This window comes from Musca domestica, unplaced genomic scaffold, assembly GCF_030504385.1.
Source record: "Musca domestica strain aabys unplaced genomic scaffold, Musca_domestica.polishedcontigs.V.1.1 9, whole genome shotgun sequence".
Lineage (NCBI taxonomy): Eukaryota > Metazoa > Arthropoda > Insecta > Diptera > Muscidae > Musca > Musca domestica.
In genome coordinates this window covers 21,534,550-21,556,942 of record NW_026712435.1, presented here as the reverse complement: position 1 = coordinate 21,556,942, position 22,393 = coordinate 21,534,550, and the positions used below count along the sequence as shown (strand labels likewise).

Sequence of the window (22,393 nt, the reverse complement as noted above, 5' to 3'; positions counted from 1 at the left end):
ACACATAAGAGTGAGTAAAACATCACAGCAATTACACGAGCATTGTGGTTTTCAAAACCTGTTCTTTTTAATATCCTAATTGCTGTAACAATGAGATTATAGCCACCACATGAGACACCAAGCATATCAATTTTATGTAGTGCTTTTTCATCCATTGGGTATTTGAGTTGTCTGCCAGAAAGAAGTGCTTTGCTAAAGTTGACTTATTTTGACAATTTCTGAAGAAATCTTTCTGCCCACTAAAACATTCCTTTGTAGCAAGTGCCTTAAGTCTTCCAAATTCTTAGGAACTTTTGTGGTCAACAAAAATTTGTTGCAATAATAATTCAATAATAGCATAAATTTCTTATAGATTAGTTAACTTTTTCGGCCCGGCATGTTGTTCTTTGCAGTTCTTAAAAACCATAAATGTCAACCACAACCGTCTGTATTTGGGACAGACAATTCATTTATGTATTTGCTTTTGTTGCTGATTGTCAACGCAACACACAATGTCTAATTTTCCATTATTTGCATTTATTCAGCCTGTGTCCAGATCCAGTCATGGACACAGATGAAAATCCATTTGACTACATTTACATATAAATAGTGTGCAAACACAAATAGATTTGTTTGAGAATTTATAGGACTAAACACACACACAGACACACGCATAAACGACAACAATGACTGCCTTAGTCACGGGTTACTTCTTGCTCCCTTGGCCACCAACTGACCGGAATCGACCAAACAACCAATCGTACATGAATTTGTTTGTGGAGTTTTTTCCCCAATGTAATAATTGCCATTCAGCACAAACACATACTGCCATACTTGCCCGGCAACAACAAGAACAACAACGATGATGCGAATAACACAACATAATAACCACAGTAATGCAAAGTACCCGACACAACATCAATAAGAATCACTTTGTGCATACGAAACATATCCTAATGGACAGTCACATTTATTCATTTACATACACACTAACCCGCCCTCAATATCAATTTTCCCCTCTAGAGTTTCAACAAATGAGCGAATGAACGAACGAATGAATGTGGAGCCCTTGTCCATTGTGTAAATGTTGCAATCTTTACTTATTACAATTTACGTGAATCTGTTCTATGTCACCCATCGATGGATGCGAGTGAGTGTACAGTACAATGTCATTTGTATTGTGTGTACACAAGGAGACACAGGCTGTGAGAGGGAGAGAGAGAGAGAGTGAGACACACACACACACACATTCACATGTATTGTCAATTCGGTCCAGCAGTTCGAAGGAACAAACATACTGAATAATTTCAAATAAATGATGTCGATTGCCCAACTGTGGGGGGACACTGCGTTGAACGATATGCAGCTCAATCTTTGTGGAGCAATTTGTAGCGTGGTTAACCGTGGAACAGGAAAAATGAGAAACGAAAATTCCCAAACCGAATGTAATGAATGCTACCGTATTATACATTTTCATAATTTGAATGTTAATATTTTCATATGTATTTGGGTGGGTTGGTGAAAAAGGTGCCATATACCCTCCACCATAGTATGAAGGGTATATTAAGTTTGTCATTTCGTTTGTAAAACCTCGAAATATACATTTTAGACTTCATATCCGTCCGTCTATCCGCCTGTGGAAATCACTCTAGCTTCCGGGCAAAATTAAGTAGATTAATAAAATTTTACTCAAATATATGTTATGTCTGCAGGACATGGGCCGTTACCCCCGATATTCGTTTAGTACCTCCCGATATTCGGTATTTTGATGATTTTAGCGACTTTATTCACCGGAATTCTTTAAAATTTGGTATATGAAGTTCGTAATGGATAATACAGCCTATGACAGGAGATTGTCTGTGAAGGTTCACGTCTTAGTATGGCCCCATATAACGGTACCTCTCGATAATCGGTATTTTGATGATTTTATCGACATTATTTACCGGAATTGTTTTAAATTTGGTATTTGAAGTTCATAACGGATACTACAGCCTAATATAGAAAATTTTCTGTGCAGGTACACGTCTTCGTATAGCCCCCATATAACGGTACCTCCCGATATTCGGTATTTTGATGATTTTAGCGACATTATTCACCGGAATTCTTTCAAATTTGGTATATGAAGTTCGTAGTGGATACTACAGCCTATGACAGGAGATTGTCTATGTAGGTCCACGTCTTCGTATAGCCCCCATATAACGGTACCTCCCGATATTCGGTATTTTGATGATATTAGCGACATTATTCTCCGGAATTCTTTCAAATTTGGTATTTGAAGTTCGTAGTGGATACTACAGCCTAAGATAGAAAATTGTCTGTGTAGGTGCACGTTTTCGTATAGCCCCCATATAACGGTACCTCTCGATATTCGGTATTTTGATGATTTTAGCTTCATTATTACCGATTTAATTTTAAGTTTCGCATTTGAATATTGTAATGGCTTATGACAAATGTTACCTATGCAGGTCTATGGCGTCGTATAGACCCTAATATGACAGCTACATTCGGTATTTTTAAAATTTTAACAGAATTTTTAATGGATTTTTTTGTTTTTGAGAATTGCCAAATTCGTTCCAAATGGTGGAGGGTGTTCAAAGTTCAGCCCGGCCGAACTTACAGCTTTTTACTTGTTTTCACTTGTTCCTTCAGTTGCATACATCCTAATGTACATATATATTATAGCAAATATTTGATTTGTGATAAAATATTTGAGTAAATTCTTATAGTCAAAGCCAAGCTTTGGGACTGGATAAGTATGACCCAAGGTTGTGGAACGTACACACAGTACACACTTACACACAAAATATATTCAATATTTATGATAATGTCAGCAAGGAATAATCGGACAACCAAATGTGATATAAAATCACATTTACAAACAATGCCATCCCGACCAAATGAAGATAGATTTCATCGATATTCTATGCAGACATCAAGTGTATTTCATGTTTGTATAGCCTGTTTGGCTTAGTTTGGCCAACCATGTAACCATTATGCCTGGAGTAAGGTTAAACAATTTAAATTAATATTTGTCATTTTCAATAAATATTTGCATACAAATCGGTTATGGGTATTCATGCGGTCTATACAGTTGGGTCAAGAGAGCGGCAATAAATCGATTTCATATTCATTACCATTTACACGCACACACACACACGCACGCACACTCTCAATCACAAGCTATTATATTTTACAACACCCGCAAATTACATTCAGATATCATTAAGTGGAGTGGTGGCAATCTGGCTGTGGTGTACATACCTTTGTCGTCGTATATTATTCGAAATGAATCGGAATGCAAGTGACCGAAAAATTGCCCCTGAATAATTGATGAGTATTTTCTTACTAGCTCCAGATAACGTTTGTTGTTGCTCTCGGTAAATGTGGTGTGACCGTTTTGTTGTAGGCCAATATGACGTTCGTCCGACCCAGGCGGTATATGTCCGACAATATAGACCTGTAAGAAAAGCGAGAGAATATTTGTAATATTTAATGATAAAAATATAAAGTACATTTTTTACACCCTCCACCGTACATAGTATGGAGGATATATTAAGTTCGTAATTCCGTTTCTAACTCATCAAAATAATAATTTTAGACCTAACAAAAGGTATATATTCTTGATCACAGCAAAATTCTAAGACGATTTTGCTCAGTACGTCTGCGGGGATATGGAGGTATTGAGTGAAGGGATATTCACCATATTAAGGTGTTTTTCGAAAAGGACTAAATAGTACCAAATGTGGCATTGGTTGAAGGGATGGAGATACAAATCTGAAATTTGACATTGAGGTCTCTGTTGGTATCTGGAATTGAGATGAGTAGGTGGTTTTGGAAATGTGAACTATAACTGTACTTTCGTACTAATACAAAATACTAAATAATAAAAAAAAACCAGTAAAGAAAGTCTTAAAGTCGGGCGGGGCCGACTTTTAAAGTCGGGAGGGGCCGAACGTCATATTGGAGGACAAAAATAACAAATTTAGCAAATGTATTTCTGAGCTGCATTTGATATGTTTGCCCAAATATTGTTGTTACAGAGTGCATATTACGGCTGCGGAGGACAAAAATAACAAATCGGATGAGGAATATATATGGGAGCTATAACTATAACTGAACCGATTTCTATCAAATTTGGCATACTTATTTTCAGGTGCAATCTGATAGTACGTGCAAAATTCCATGCTATTCCGACTGATATTACACATTTGGTGCACAATAAAAGGCAACTCGGACGAAGATGTATATGGGAGCTATATCTAAATTTTTACCGATTATCTCCAATTTCAATAAGGTTCGTCCTTAGGCCAAACAAATGATTTGTGCAAAATTTCATCTGGATAGGGCAATAAATGCGAACTGTACTTTGTTTACAAAAATACATGGACAGACGGACAGACGGACGGAGGGACGGACATGCATAAATCGACTCAGAATGTGATTCTATGCAGATCATCAAAACGAACTATGGGTCTATCTCGTTTCCTTTTGCCCGTTACAAACAAAGATATAATACCCTGACCACCTTGTGGTGTAGGGTATAAAAATACAAGTTCTAAATAATACAAAATTTGGCATAGGTTGAAGTGATAGAGATAAAATTCTAAAATATGATATTTTTTCTGCTAATGGCATCTGTATTGGAGATTTGTTGGTGGTTTGGAAGGATATATAAAGGGGGAGATGAAAAAACTTCAAAAAAAAAAAAAAAAAAAAAGATATTTGTGATGGAATTCAAGCGAGATAGTGTGATTTAAAAATTTTTGGTTGGAAAACCACAAGTGGCTATCGTTAGAGCACTCCAGCATTTAAATGTGAATAAATCTTTTGAGTCTCGTACCATCGCTCGTCACCGTGATACTGGTTGCGTAGCCCGACGTCAAGGAAGTGGACGGAAGAAACCAGCAACATCAGCAGAAATGGTTCGAAAAATAAAGAAGCGACCTGATCGAAACCCGCCTCGCAGTGGCCGAAAAATGGCTCGTGAGCAGAACATATTGCAATATTCCATTCGGCAAATATTGAAAAATGAGCTCGGGGTAAAGCCATTGAAATTGAGAAGAAAGAAAATAGACTCAAAAGAGCTAATTAGTTGCTCGCTTGGTGTGGTGGTGAATTGCCGAATTTGGTTTTCTCCGATGAGAAAATATTTGTTGTCCAGCAGTTTGTAAACAAACAAAATGATCGTGTTTAGTTGCCAAAGAGGTCAGCTGAAAATGTGCATCTTCGGTTGGCCACCAGAACTCAAGCGCCGGCCATGGTGATGGTGTGAGCCGCCATAACAGCCGATGGTCGCTCTCCGCTTGTATTAATCGACCGTGGCATCAGAATAAATGCCGAATATTATCGCGAAAATATTCTGGAGGGTGGATTAAAGCCTTGGGCACGCAAACAGTTTGGCTGCAGACCTTGGACATTCCAACAGAACTCAGCACTATCGCACTGAGCACCCGCCATCCATGAATGGTTACAAAATAAGGTTCACAGATTCATTTCCAGCGCACAATGCTCACCAAAATCTCCGGATACCAATCCATTGGACTATTGTATCGGGAGTATTTTGGAAAGCAAGGTTGCCACTTAAAAATACCAAAGTGCCGATCACCTCAAGCAAGCGCTTCGCCGGGAATGGTCCAAATTACCGCAGAGCAACATTCGGGCAGCGTGTGACGGTTTCATCGACCGCTTGGAGGCCATAATTCGTGCCAAAGGTGATCAATTCGAACAAATCTAAACTTATTCTAAAATTTGATGCTATTTCCGACATTTTTTGCTTTCATTCAATAAAATTTAAAACAAATGAAAATATGATGGCGTTTCACTTTGTTGCAGTTTTTTTATCTCACCCTGTATACCTCTAATAAATTGTTAAACAATTCAACGATACTTTTCAAACTTGGTGTGAATATGGAATGTATCATAAACCATAAAAGTTTAAGATATTGTTTAACAATTACTATCATAAAATTGGAAATAATTATTCGACTTATTATTCTTTCTTCAGAACAACCTTCATAGAGGGTCAACAGTTTGAACAATCATTACACGCAAGTCACAAAATATATCGAATTAAACGGATAGTGTCTGAGGCTATCCGTCTGTCGGCAAAATCAGCTGACACTTTTTAACTTGTTCTAATTAATTTCCCCAAATTATTGATATTTATACCCTACAACACTATGTGTTGGGGGTATTATAAGTTATTGGTCCAAAAATTATGTAACACCACGAAATATTGGTTTCCCGCATAGGAAAGTATATATGGATCTTCCTATCTCGCCGAGCTGAGTCGATCTAGCTATGTATGTCCGTCCGACCGTCTGTCCATGTTAATTTGTAATCACTCTACAGGTCACAGTTATGGTCCGATCTTCACAAAATTTGGAATGGAGGTGGGGCTAGGGTCCAATTTCATTGGAGATGATTGCATAATATTTAGGGGTTGAAATGGACCAAAAAGTGAAAAAATTCCTGATTTTGAAGTTGCTCTACAGGTCGCGATTATAGACCGATCGGAAGTTAGCATGGGGCTAGAGCTGAGGGCTAGGCAGAAGCCTTCCAATTTTGATGGTCATCGGGTAATATTTAGTGGGTGAAATAGGCCACAATATTTGTGTTAAACAAAAGTCAAATTTTCCATTAAACCACGAATCTTCTTAATCCCGGCGAAATCACAAACAGATGAACAGATCAATTCTGACCGTTACGTAGATGCCGATAGTACATATATCGGATATATATAGCGAAATATATACAATGTGTATATGCATAGGAAGGGGATGTTAGCTAGAATGCTTATATCTCAAGAATGGCTAGACCGATTTAGCCAAATTTTGTCAATTCAGAATGCCCTTTTACCATAAAAATACAAAATCTAAAAAAAGTCGCATAAAAAGTTCGAGTTGTGAACAGCGGGTAGAATGAACCACTACTTTTGTTTGAAAAATACCAACATTACTTACAGGCGATGTCCGAAATACACAAATGGCGGACTTCTCGGTTTTTATGCTGCTATCGCAGCAAATCATATAGATGAGTCTAAATTTGGGGATAAAGGGTGGTCTTTTGCTTTTGGAGATGATCGCAAAATATTTAGGGGTTCAAATGAACCAAAAACAGAAAAAATTTCCTGATCACACAATTGAAGCCAATCAACACGCATGAGAAGAGAGCTAAGGGTATAGAAAAATTCTAGCATTTTGGATGAACAGTGGATTATATTTAGCTGTAAAATGCACCAGAACAACTAACAACGCGACGGAGTGTGTAAATATTGGGCAAATGCCCTGGTCAAAAAGCTAAGGGTACTATCTGGGCAGTGCTCCGTGACATAAATTCAATAGCGAAATCTTCCAAAATGGATTTGGACATAAGGGGCTTCTAACATTTTGTAGTGTTGTAGGGCACCACATGGTCGGTCCCGCACGACTATAGCCTTTGCTTACTTGTTTTTGTTTATATTATATAAGTCACCGTTTTGACACAAACCTTATATAAGGATACCCTCTGATTTTTTAGCCAAATCAATTGAAAAATACTTCTAAAAGCTGTGCAATAACTTAAATCAAGAGTTTTTTTTTATGAGTGCCGTACAAAAATGTATGGTTACATTGATAATTTTTTGCTATGACCCTGTTTAAAGGGACGTTTTTTATCATATTTAAAAAAAGACCAAAAATTCCCCTTTGTTGGCTGAAAATTATATCTCGTATTGTCAAGAAAAAGTCCAAGAAGTCTTTAAACCTTTGACATTTTCTGACAACTGTAAAAGCTATAGTAAAAAGTGACAGTACCTTTCTCTCTTTCAGATGCGACTCATGTTCAGCTTTACTATGAGTCTTTAACAAAATCTGAGTTTTCATGAAAATAGAACTAACTACCTGTACTTCCAAAACAGGCCATATGCTTCATATGAAACCATATACTATGCAATGTCATGTAGAGAAAATCAAACAGAATTATACCTTATTCTGACAATGTGTTGGGGAAAACTTCTCCAAGAAAATGGCGTCGATGATGATGATGATAATGACGACGACGAAAATGATTAAATCAAGTTTTACTTAACTAACTTAAGTCATCAAACAAAGTTGTAAATTTTATTAAACAGCTTCCTGTTTTTCACCTAACCCATCATCGATGTGTGTACTCCATTATCGTTATCCTCATCAGCAGCAGCACCACCACCACCACCGCCACCATGGGGAGTATTTTGTATACCTAAAATACACATTGACTATTTATTTTCAATTTACTGACTTTGTCTATGTAATTTTGTTTTGTTTTTGTTTTTCGGGGAAAACTTCCATCTCAAAGATACTATCACGTCCTCCATTACCACTTAACTATTTTGGTAACCAAAATGAAACTAACTTGAGAACGAGAACAACCATGTTGATGATGATGATGAGTCTACTTATCGTTTATAAAGTTTCATTCCTTGCAGTTTCTTTACATCGCTTTCATTCATTCGTTCGTTGGTTGGTTTTTTGTTGGCCCACTTTCCTAAACTCATCTTCCGGTTGAATAGGCTCAAATTCTGCATTTAAACAAGTTTAGAAAGTAAACTTATAACATTGCGGCCGAAGAAACTAAACCAAGAACAAAAAATAAAAAGAAAAACGACTGGGCGCAAAAGAGACGTGAATTGCCCTAAACTACTCGACTTGTTTAAAGTTTTTGCCAAGTACTCGACAAAGTCTTCGTTTGTTCTACAGACAGGCTTCTTAGCAGAATTTATTCTAATAGTTGTGTACACAGAGAGAGAACGACAGACACACACACATAGTTAGTATGTTTGTGTACATGTGCATGTACATATGTACTTCTATATGTCCTTGTTTACCCCCATATCTCTTTATGGACGGTTTGTATTACATTTTGCCCAAGAATTTACTTTTGAATATGGTTACAGTGGGATATGATTGTAGTATGTATTGAATTCTAATGAAAATATATACTCCAAAGAAGTTTAGGCGAATAATTAAGACATTACATTGATAATTAATAAATTACTATAAGAACAGAACACGACTTAACATAAATGTCCAATATTTCCAAAAAAAGAAAAAAAATCCACGAAATATCTGTATATCTTCATAAATGCCTTAATATATTAAAAAATCACTACACGTCCTTTATATATCAATCACATTAAATGAGATAAAATTCAAAAGAAAACCAGTAAGGAAAGCCCAAAAGTCGGGCGGGGCCGACTATATGATACCCTACACCACTATGCATATTTAATAGAACTCTCATAAAAGAAAGGTTTATATTGCAATTTCTGAGCTCTATGACAAATCTGGTAAAAAAATAAAATTATGGTAGAGTGTATATTCCGATAGTTGGAGATTTAAAAACCAAATCGGATGAAACATTTCTATGGGAGCAAATTTGAAATTCTTCGTTCTATGCTAAACTCGGCTGAATTTCGAAAGTTCACTCCATTTGGGTTAATATTAGCTATTTGGTGCACAATAAACCTGAAATCGAATAATGATATCTTCATAAAATTGAAAACATCTATTTCTTGGCTGCATCTGATATCTGGTACCAAATATTATTCTTGTATCGTGCACCAAATTTGAAGTATTTATTTCTATACTAAATTCGGTCTGAAGTGCCGAAATTCACACCATTTGGACTGATATTAACCATTTGGTGCACAAGAAACCTAAAATTGGAGGAAGATATATGTGGGAGCTATATCTTAATTTGAACCGATTTTCGCCAATTTCAATAGGGTTTGTCCTTGAGCCAAAAAAATGTTATTTAGAAAATTTCATCTCAATCGAATAATAAATGCGACCTGCATTTTGTTTACAAAAATACATGGACAGACGGACGGGAGCAAATTTGAAATTCTTCCTTCTATGCTAAACTCGGTTGAATTTCGAGAGTGCACTCCATTTGGGCTAATATTAGCTATTTTGTGCACAATAAACCTAAAATCGAATAATGATATATATGGAGGCTATATCCAAACTTGAGCCGATTTTCATAAAATTGAAAACAGCTATTTCTTGGCTGAATCTGATATCTGGTACCAAAAATTACTCTTGTATCGTGCACCAAATTTGAAGTATTTATTTATATACTAAATTCGGTCTGAAGTGCCAAAATTCACACCATTTGGACTGATACTAACCATTTGGTGCACAAGAAACCTAAAATTGGAGGAAGATATATGTGGGAGCTATATCTAAATTTGGACCGATTTTCACCAATTTCAATAGTGTTTGTCCTTGAGCTAAAAAAATGTTATTTAGAAAATTTCATCTCAATCGAATAATAAATGCGACCTGCATTTTGTTTACAAAAATACATGGACAGACGGACGGATAGACAGACTCAAATGGACTCAAAATGTGCTTCTATGCTGATCACCAAAAGGAACTATGGTTCTATTTCGTTTTATTCTCCATGTTACAAACAAATGTACAAAGACATAATACCCTTACCACTATGTGGTGTAGGGTATAACAAGTTAAATAGTAGCAGTCGGTATTGCCGACCCTCAGCCAATATTCGATTATTTAAATATGTTGTGACTTCTTTTATGAATACATCAACGATTGACCCTCTATGGAGTGGGGTCCGAAGGAATGGGTCAATATTGTCCAGTTCATGTCGGATCTAAATACAGATAAAAATAAAAGTATTGGTATGGGCAAAATTACAAGAAAATCGAACATTTACATCTAATTTTATGCGAATTCATAAATTACATATTCATCTTCACAACAGATCTTGTATTAGCAAAAATGTTTGTATGTGTGAAATTTGAAGAGAGTTGGATGCCCATTTCGCTTTCTTTGAGCGTTTTGTTTTTCAAAATCGTAAATAAAATCGAATGTCGATTTCGCGTTTAATGAGCTTTGTGGATATTCAAAATGTTGTTGGAGAGGTACCAGAAGAAGTAAAGCGATATATCCCATCTTTACAGAAGGTCTTGTATTAGTAGAAATAATGGGATATGTGAAAAATTAAGAGAACCGGATGATTATTTCGGATTTTATAATCGTTTTTGTTATTCACAACTTTAACCCTTTGTTGTGGAGGTGCCAGAAAAAATGATCCAATCTCTACCATCTTTATAACAAATCTTGTGCTGATAGAAATATTAGGATGTGCCAGGTCTGAATGTTGTCGGATGTTAATTTTATCGTTTAATGGATATTCGAAATTTTGACCATTTGTGGTGGGGGTGCTTGATGGAGTGGACCGATATAGCAAAGTTTGACCAAAAACGTATTATGCTTTCTCTTTCTGTGCAGTAAAATATTTTCATTTTAGAAAATTGTGAACTTTGGTGGTGGAGGTACCAGCGTGAACTCGATCTAAGTTTGATACAAATATTATGATGTAGCAAGTTTGGATCAAATCTTCCCTTCTAGAGTTATCATGCACACCAGACAGACAGACAGACAGACGGAGGGACATCGCTAGATCGACTCCAAATGTCCTGAAACGAATTTGGTCCAAAGAGACCTAGGGTCGAAAACCGTTATTTCCAAGAGGCATGTTTTGGCCGTAGTAAATGATATATACCCTCCGTAGTCATATGGCTGAGGGTATAATAAGAAACATATTACACATATAAATGATATACATAAACGCGTTTTCTTTCATTTTCAATAGTTGCTTTTTGGTTTTAGATAAACAATACCAATATTCGGATTATTTTCCACTGGTTCTTCTTTATACATAGATTGGAAAACATTACAAAGACTCTCGAAATATCTTAACATAAGGGATATATCAAATCGAGGTAGGTAGATCATTTTAATGTTTCTACATAAGCCAACTTATTAATTTTTAGTTAAATTAAATATAAAATACGACTTAAACGTAAATAAATAAAAAAGCAGCTAAGTTCGGCCGGCCGAACTTTTAATACCCTCCACCATTTAGAAGGAACTTGAAAATTTAAAAAAAAAAAAACTTCCGGAAACTGTTATACGGAGACTATACGAAGACATGTACCTGCTTACGAAATTTTTTGTCATAGGCTGCAGTATTCATTACGAACTTCAAATACCAAATTTTAAACAATTCCGGTGAATATTGTCTATAAAAGCATACAAATACCGAATATTGGGATGTTACGAAAACGTGAACCTACATACGAATTTTTTTGTCATAGGCTGTAGTACTTATTACGAATTTTAATTTAATACTGAGTATTGGGAGGTACCGTCATATAAGGGCTATACGAAGACGTGGACCTGCATACAATTTTTTTTTTGTAATAGGCTGTAGCACCCTTTACGAATTTCAAATACGAAATTTGAAATAATTCCGGTAAATAAAGTCACTGATATCATGAAAATATCGAATACCGGGAGGTATCGTTATATGGGGGCTATGCGAAGACGTGGAACTGCATACAAAAATTGTTGTCATAGGCTGTAACATCCATTACGAACTTTAAATATGAAATTTGAAGTAATTCCGGTAAATATTATATGGGGGCTATATGAAAACGTGGACCGACATGGTCCCTTTACAAGCTTAACCTGCCTACTAGTAAACTATGCATATATGCAAATTTTTTTTTACGCTGATACAGAATTTATATATACAGGGTTGCCCATATTCGACGGACCCTTGTTGAAACCAGAACTGCCTCATACGCTTTCGACGAATAATTGGCATCACAAAATTGGTCATCATGTCGCGATAACGCTCCTGATTGATGGTAACAGCATGGCCATTTTCATTTTGGAAGAAAAACGGTCCAATGACCGTTTTCGCACTAACGCCGCACCAAACTGTGACTTTTTCGTCATGAAGAGGCACTTCTTGAATCTCCTGAGGATTTTCAGTGGCGTAAAAAAAAGCAATTTTGCTTATTTGCGGTTCCTTAGAAGGCGCACTTTTCACATTTTTTAATGTTTTAAAAGCACGTTGAGTTTTCACAATTGACTTCTTCTGTTGAATGTAAATTTCAACTATTTCAGAGCGCTCGCGTGGCGTGTATTGGTTCATTGTAAAAATCTGCTTGGACTGACGCTTCAAACGCGGTATGTCATTAAGCGATGTGACATCTCTGTCAAAAGTTATGGCGTTGTCAGATGGGTCCGTCGAATATGGGCAACCCTGTACTTTGTGGGGTCTATTATAAATATATCGATGAGTTACAAACGAAATGACAAATTTAATTTACCCTCCATAGAATGGTGGAGGGTATAAAAACCACGCCCGAGATTGGGTGTAGCACAGTTTAGCGCAATTTTAGGTCTATTTTAAGTTTTGGACTAAATTGAGCCAAAATGATTGTAGGACTTGTAGACCGACAGAATCGACTTAGAATTTTATGCTGATTATACATATACGTAAGGTGAGATAAAAAAAACTGCAACAAAGTCAAATGCCATACTTTTTAATTTTTTTTAATTTTATTGTATGATAGCAGAAACGCAGAAAACGTCGGAAAAGGCATCAAATTTTAGAATAACTTCAGATTTATTCGAATTGATAACCTTTGGCACGAATTATGGCCTTCAAACGTCCAATGAAACAGTCAAACGATGCCCGAATGTTGCTCTGCGGTATTTTGGCCCATTTCCGACGAAGCGATTGCTTGAGGTGATCGACATTTTGGTAACAACAAACTTCGGCTGCCGACCTTCGGCTTTGAAGATTGTTGGGTCAGCGTGCCGACGGTTTTATATTTAGTTATTTTCGTTTTGTTTCTACATTAAATTAAATTATATTATTATTTATATTGGGTTAATTTATTCCATATTATTTACTTTCTATCAATTCCCATTTAAATGTGTTTATTTATTCATTTCGATCCATATTTATTTATATTCTATTTATTTTAATTTATTATTGTGTTTAATGTTCATTTTATCGTTGTTGCACTGTTCACGTTATCTATCTTTCGATGCTTTCTGTGCCTATGTCGATCATAAGCATAACAAAGCATTCGATAGGGAATGAGTGTTTTTTATTTTGCTTTGATCTCTAACGAGAGTTAGAAACCAAAAGCATCAATACATATAAATGTTTGTACATATGTGCATGCATGCCTATTTGAGCATATACATATGTACATTATCTGTTGTCTCGTCCTCTTCGTCTGTCTGTTTTTTGTTCAATAAATATTGTACTTCGAAACATTGAACCACCAACTTCTTTTAATTTTTTTCGCTCCCTTTTTTGGACTTCGGTTTTACACTGCCCAAGAATCTTTCTGCAGTGCGGGTTTATTTAAATAAAATAATTAGAACTCCCTGCCGGTCAAGAAAACTCTCTTGATCGTACATTTTGGCGACCGTGACAGGACAGTGTAAAATTTGTCGCAAATTATATCGTTTTTTGTGGATTTTTTGGAAACTAATTTTCTAAAAAATATTTTTGGCCCAAGCCAGGTGAAACAAACATTGTTGTTGTGATCAAATTACATCAATAATTCTCGTGGTTATTCTTTGCAACCAATTTATCGTGAAAAATAAACATTCTGTCTCAGTTTATTGAGCATAAAAAATTAGAAACAGAAAACATTATTTCTCGTGGTTATCGTTGAAAAATAATATAACAATTATTTAACATACTGTACTGGTCCAAGCCATACGTATACAGTGTTGTTGTGATCATTGAAACTGTCTAACTTTAATAAAATCAAACAAATTGTCGTTTTGGGGCAATTTAAATAAATATTTGTATACGACAAAATTTCGTGGTTCTTCTTTATAAAAATAAAACAAAAAAAAAAACTTTTTCAAAGAAAAATTGCACTGGCTCTACGTTATACATATGCAAAACATTGTTGTTGTGCGGATTTTAAGCAAACCAAAGCAATTTATGTTGTGAACTGTATGCAAAGAATCTGTGTCAATCGAAGGTTAAAATTGCGTAAAACAAACTAAATAATTTTGTGCAATTATAAACAATAATACAAAACTCAAAAGAGTTCGAACACATTGTCGTTGGTCGATATTTATCAAATCGACAAAAATATTAAGTTGCAAGGTTAGATAACCTAAAACCTGTGTGATTTTGTCGTAATATTTTCGCCATTTTGCAAAATCATGAGTTTGGACGATTTGAAACAACAACGCGCCATTACAAAAAAGAACATTTCCCGCATTAAAACTGTGATCGGCGCCAACGCAAAAGGTGAAGGCAAATCACTCTCTGCCGCAGAATTAAAATGTCGCCTGGGTATTTTGGACTCATATTTTAAACAAATTTTGTCGGTTCAAAATAAAATCGAAAACATTGACCCAGACGACAATGGCCGTGCTGACATCGAGGATTTGTATTGCTACATCAACTCGCAGATACAACACCAACTGGTTGAGGACGGACATAACACAACTTTTGCGGAATCGTCGTTTGCTATCGCTGTCCCCTCAAACAAGCTGCCACGACTGAAGTTGCCTAGCTTCAATGGCAAGTACAGTGAGTACAAAAACTTTATAAATTCGTTCAAACAAATCATCGATCGTGAACATGGGCTTTCGAATATTGAGAAATTCAACCATTTGCTGAACTGTCTCCATGGTCACGCTCTAGAAACAGTGAAAGCATTCCAAGTGACGAACGAAAATTATCCCAAGGCTTTAGAACGGCTGAAGACACGCTATGACAATAGCACCCTCATATTTATGGAAAATATTTCCACTCTTTTCGATCTGCCTGATGTTTCTAAGCCTAGCTCTGGTCAACTAAGAAGCCTTGTGGATAATGTTTCAGCCCTCTACAGTTCACTTCAGTCTCTTGGCTCGCCCACTGATATTGTAAATGCAATGCTGATCCATATTGTGATGGGAAAAGTTGATAGTGACACCAAAAGAAAGTGGAAAGACTCCTTGGACTTTAGCAAACTTCCAACATGGGAGGATTGCTCTAATATTCTCGAAAGAAGATGTCAATACTTGGAATCATTGGATTCAAACACAATTTCTCGTCGACAAGATCACCATTCTGGTAAATCTAACCAAAAATTATCGAAACATGGTTATACTTTCTCGTGCTCCAAACGTGTTTGTGCCTTCTGTTCCAAATCTGATCATTATATCGCACAATGTCAACGCTTTAAGGACTTAGATGTACCAACCCGCTTCGAAAATGTAAAGAAATTTGGTCTTTGCATTAACTGTCTCGCCAAAGGTCATCAAGTCACCAACTGTTCCTCATCGTTCAAATGTAAACACTGTTCTCGCTCACATCACACAATGCTCCATCGTTCGCAATTGGATCAAGGTCCATCCTCTCCTGAACCAACTCCATCGACATCTAGAGCAGCTGCAACTGACATTTCTGCTTCTGTTCACGCCCATATGGAAAGTTCATCGCCTCATGTTCTTCTCGCCACAGCTATGGTTTTAGTTCGTGATAATTCTGGCTCATACAAGTTAGGAAGAGCTCTATTGGATTCTTGTTCACAACTAAATTTCGTCACCGATGAGTTTGCTCAGCGTTTAAACCTACAACGAGTGAAAAAATCCGTCGAAGTGTCCAGCATTGGAAATTCCAGCACGAAAGTCAAGCATAACTGTTCTACAAACATAAAATCTCGCATTACAGACTTCGAAGTTCCGCTTTCGTTGTGTATTACGCCGCATATTTCCTATCAACCTGACTCGGAATTAGACGTTACTTCGTGGAATCTACCTCCGAACACAGAACTTGCTGATGACAACTTCTACAAATCAAGGAAAATCGACTTGCTCATTGGTACTGAAACATTCTTCGATATTTTGTCTGTTGGTCAAATCAAGCTTGGTCCTAATCTACCCAAACTACAAAAAACTTTGTTTGGTTGGATTGTCACTGGGAAATACAATTCTTCAAGAGAAAACAACTTTGTGTCTTCGTATTTGCTCTCAACCGAGGAAAAAATCAACATGAATTTAGAACGTCTATGGAAAATTGAGGAAATTGATGCTGCCTCAACTCAAACTACACCAGAACAATTAGAATGTGAAATATTCTTCCAAACCACAGTGTCCCGAGAATCTTCAGGTAGGATTGTTGTAAAATTGCCCTTTAAACAATCTTCAGACTCCCTAGGTCTATCACGCAATAATGCTTTGCAACGATTTGCTGCCCAAGAAAGACGACTGGCACGAGATGCAGAACTAAAATCCCACTATTCTGCATTTATGAAAGAATATGAAGATTCTGGACACATGAGCCTGGTGAAGAAGCCTATTTCGGAAGAATCACACTACTACATCCCACATCACTGTGTATTCAAGCCGAATAGCACCTCTACGAAACTTCGTGTTGTTTTTGACGCCTCTTGCTCTACGTCCTCGCATACATCGCTAAACGATATCTTAATGGTTGGTCCTACAATCCAAGAAGAGCTTTATTTGCTGCTGCTTCGTTTCCGGCTATATCGTTTCGCAATAACCGCAGATATCGTCAAGATGTACAGGCAAGTTCTAGTTGACCAACATGACCGTAAGTACCAATATATTTTATGGAGATATTCTGAGCAAGAACCAATTCGAACATACCAATTAAATACTGTCACCTATGGGACATCTGCTGCACCTTTTCTCGCCGTGCGCTCTTTGCACTACCTCGCTGATGAATACATGGAAAATTTCGAACTTGGCGCAAGAGCTATTAAAAATTCGTTCTATGTGGATGATTTTCTTTGTGGCGCTGAATCTGTTGAAGATTTAGCTCAACTTAAATATCAGGTGACAGAAATATTGAAAAAGGGCTGTTTTGAATTGGATAAATGGCACTCCAATCATGAAAGCTTTCGTCACGACAAAACCATTAAATATTTAAATCTTGATGACTCGTCAGTCACAAATGCTCTCGGTATTTCGTGGGATCAACAAAAAGATCAATTCTTGTTCTCGTTTTCATCGAAATTCAAAATTGAAAATGTTGTTTCTAAACGCTCAATCCTGTCACTTTCGTCTTCGCTTTTTGATCCACTTGGACTTTTGGCACCTCTTATCATAAAGGCCAAAATACTACTTCAAGAACTTTGGATACTCAAGATTGGCTGGGATGAATCTGTCCCGCAAGATGTACACACAGCCTGGCTACAATTCGTCAACGATCTTCAATCTTTATCGTCACTACATATTCCTCGCTATTGTTCATCGCCCAGTCCAGAATCCATTCAATTACATGGCTTCTGTGACTCTTCAATTCGTGCTTATGGCTGCTGTCTCTACATCAGGGTGAAATCCAGCTCAGGCCAAGTTTCCTCGAAGCTATTTACTGCAAAATCTAGAGTAGCACCGACAAAAAGAAAATCGCTACCGAATTTAGAACTTTGTGGAGCTCAACTTCTTGCAAAATTGTACTCCAAAATACAACATCTTCTCAATATCCCAAGGCATTTTGTATTTTTATGGACTGACTCACAAATAGTTCTCCACTGGCTCAAACAACATTCGTCGACTCTGTCTGTATTTGTTGGAAACAGAGTTTCTGAAATACAAGAGCTTACAAATGGTTGTAATTGGCGATATGTACCATCGAGTTTGAATCCTGCAGATATCGTCTCTAGAGGATCCACTATTGAAGAGTTAAGATCCTCAATTTGGTTCACTGGTCCGGATTTCCTCTCCAGGGAACACGAAAACTGGCCTCAAAGCAGATGCGATGAAATCGACCAAGACGTAGTGGAAAAGGAGAAACGAAAAACAACACTTCATCTCCAAGTGCAACTCAACAATATCACTGAGTTCATAAACAATTGCAGCTCATATCTAAAGATGGTTCGAGTTGTAGCATGGATCTTCCGGTTTTGGCAAGGATTATCTTCTTCAAAAACTAAACAATTTGTTTCTGACTCTTTACAGCCTCAGGAATTGGAGCACGCTATACTGGCAATCGTTTGGCACATTCAACAACAACACTTCAAAGATGACATTGTTCGAGCTGCAAAGAAGAAAGATCCTCAAGGCCCGCTAAAGTGTCTCAACCCATTTCTTGATTCTTCAACAGGCATAGAAATTCTAAAGGTTGGAGGCCGTCTTGAATTAGCAGACATTCCTGAGGCTCAGAAACACCCTATAATACTGCCGAAAGACAACAATTTTGTGAACTGCTACATTCGCCATCTTCACATCAAAAACTATCATGCTGGTCCCAAAGCTTTGATGTCATTGACCCGAATGCGCTTTTGGATAATCAACTTACGAAGTCTTTGTCGAAATATTGTCAACTCTTGCCCTCAATGCATTCGATATCGTCCAAAACTACTTCAGCAAATGATGTCCAATTTGCCTGCAGATCGACTGAACCCATCAAGAGTTTTTGCAAGATGTGCGGTTGACTTTTGTGGCCCTGTGAACACATATCTTCGGATTAGAGGAAAGATTCCCTACAAAACTTATATCGCTGTGTTTGTCTGTCTCGCAACAAAAGCCGTCCATATTGAAGCTGTTTCCGACTTGTCAACAGATGCCTTTATCGCAGCTCTCAAAAGGATGATTGGTCGAAGAGGTCTTCCAACAGACATCTTCTGTGACAACGGCACCAATTTTGTGGGAGCAAACAACAAACTGAGAGAGTTGAAAAACTTTCTCTTCGATAACAAACACCAAAACATAATCACAAATTTTGTTGTAATGAATTTATTAATTTTCATTTTATTCCCCCTAGGGCACCCCACTTTGGTGGCCTATGGGAGGCTGCCGTCAAATCAGCGAAAGGTCATCTGAATCGCACCCTCGCAAATACCCGTTTGACATTTGAAGAGCTCGTTACATCTCTAGTAGAAAGTGAGGCAATTTTGAATTCTCGGCCTATCTCACCGATGTCTTCTGACCCCAGCGACCTTGAAGCTCTTACCCCTGGACATTTCATCACTGGCAGTGCGTTACGTTCTCTCCCAGAACGAGAAGTCACCACAAACAACATCAACAATCTGAAGCATTGGGCCCAGATAACTGCCATAAAGCAACGATTTTGGAAAAAATGGGCACATGAATACATTAACGAACTTCAAGTGCGAAGCAAATGGTCTACTTCTAACTCGAATATCACAGTTGGTAGCATGGTTCTGGTCCATGAAGATAACATCCCTTCTCAAAAATGGCTGTTGGGCAGATTGGTCAACATTATCCCTGGTAGAGATGGAAGAATCCGAGTTGCCGATGTAAAAACTACACGAGGAGTCATTCGTCGACCCATCCACAAACTCGCATTATTATTTAATTGAAAGAGCCCTTTCAATGGGGCCGGTATGTTGGGTCAGCGTGCCGACGGTTTTATATTTAGTTATTTTCGTTTTGTTTCTACATTAAATTAAATTATATTATTATTTATATTGGGTTAATTTATTCCATATTATTTACTTTCTATCAATTCCCATTTAAATGTGTTTATTTATTCATTTCGATCCATATTTATTTATATTCTATTTATTTTAATTTATTATTGTGTTTAATGTTCATTTTATCGTTGTTGCACTGTTCACGTTATCTATCTTTCGATGCTTTCTGTGCCTATGTCGATCATAAGCATAACAAAGCATTCGATAGGGAATGAGTGTTTTTTATTTTGCTTTGATCTCTAACGAGAGTTAGAAACCAAAAGCATCAATACATATAAATGTTTGTACATATGTGCATGCATGCCTATTTGAGCATATACATATGTACATTATCTGTTGTCTCGTCCTCTTCGTCTGTCTGTTTTTTGTTCAATAAATATTGTACTTCGAAACATTGAACCACCAACTTCTTTTAATTTTTTTCGCTCCCTTTTTTGGACTTCGGTTTTACACTGCCCAAGAATCTTTATGCAGTGCGGGTTTATTTAAATAAAATAATTAGAACTCCCTGCCGGTCAAGAAAACTCTCTTGATCGTACAAAGATTTTTTTCCACTTACTAGTAATGCACAATGTGCAATTCTCTTGGCAATGACATTGTACATAAAAATAATATTTTTCCCTCATACAAAAACGACTGCTTAATGGGAATATATAAAAAAATCATTTTATAACTAATTCAATTTTCTTTATACCATTTCTCTTACCTTACATAATAAATTCGATGCAAAGTTTCTATAAATAATTACAAACTCTTTTACCTTATTGTAACTATAAAAACCAAAATTACCCACAGTAAGCCGTAAGCCTTGAAGTTACACAACTTCGCAAGAGATTACAGCATAGACAACAACTACAACAACCGTAATAAAAGCTTTATATATTTTCTTAACAAACTTTCATGTGTGAGGTTTATTAGTAGACAATAAGTGAAGATCCATTTAATCCTTAAGAATATTAAATGTCTGAGATTATTTAGTACCTTCGAGTTTTAACAAGGTGGTAGTTTCCAAATTCAATAGAAAGTTTTTGTTTGGTCAAGTAATTGTAGCTGGCTAAGTAACCATATGATCATTAAAAGGGTGAATGTAAAACCAATTCTTGGAAGTTAATGGCATTTATATTTACATGGTGTATTCCAAAATGTGGCCAATAGGGGGAGGGGACATTGCATTTCAGTTATTTAATGCTCTGTACTGCTATTTTTCATCCTTAAACAAAACAACTGATACAAATTCAGTTATGGGAATGTTTTTCTGGGCATTTTTCTCGACAGAAAAAAATTTATACATTTTAAGTAACGCAATCATCCAATTTAGTCTTTCGATTTGCTCTCTTTTTCCAGGACTTTTGCCTGAGGAAACAACAGCCATTCAGTACAAATTCGTAGAAATTATCTACGTAAATGGCAACTCCTGATATCAAACAATTTTGTATGCATACATATGAGTACAAATTTAGTAAAATATCAAAAAGCCATTGCAGGATATAGAAAAAAGTTAGAAAAGACTGTCCAACATGTCAACTATAATTCAAACTCAAATTTCTTGGAAAGCTGAACAAACTTTGAAGACTTCTAGTGAGTTACAAAAATATTGTGTGCATAGCATTGTTATCATCACATCACCAGTATTCTTTTGAGGTAATATAATATAAAAAAGTGTTCTATTTATATAATTTCATATGATGAAAAGGTGCCTTAAACATCCGCATATAATCACAATAAAATACAGGCAATATGGCACAACGATTCTGAGCTATTATGTTTCTTCTTTTACTGGGCAGTAATGGGACTTTTTCTTGTACTCTAAGTCTTATGGCTACGACTACAAATGTCCAGGAACGGATTTTGTGAAAAAGAGACCTAGAGTCATATTATATTGCCTCTACTGTAACTAACTCACTGTTCCTTACTAACAAAACTTACTAAACATCTCGGATTTAATCCAGCTTCTTTAATTCACAATTCCTCTCTGAGAAACTTATCTTCCCGTTGTCACTCTCTCTCTCTCTCTCTTAAGCAGATATGTTCTCCAACTACACATTAACTCCCAAATTATTATAAATAACACATTTTCATGCTCATCAATTTCAATTGTAGATTATTTACTTATGTAATACAATGTAGTTTGTTTAAAGT

At 36.5% G+C, this 22,393-nt stretch overlaps 1 protein-coding gene across 1 annotated transcript in view; it reads right to left on the bottom strand.

Moving 5' to 3' along the window:
* LOC131806929 (uncharacterized) overlaps window positions 1-22,393 on the bottom strand; it is a 287,985-nt gene that overhangs the window by 55,719 nt on the left and 209,873 nt on the right. Inside the window, exon 6 of the mRNA XM_059131830.1 lies at window positions 3,241-3,436. Coding sequence (XP_058987813.1) covers window positions 3,241-3,436 — 196 coding nt within the window. The remainder of the gene's footprint in view (window positions 1-3,240; window positions 3,437-22,393) is intronic.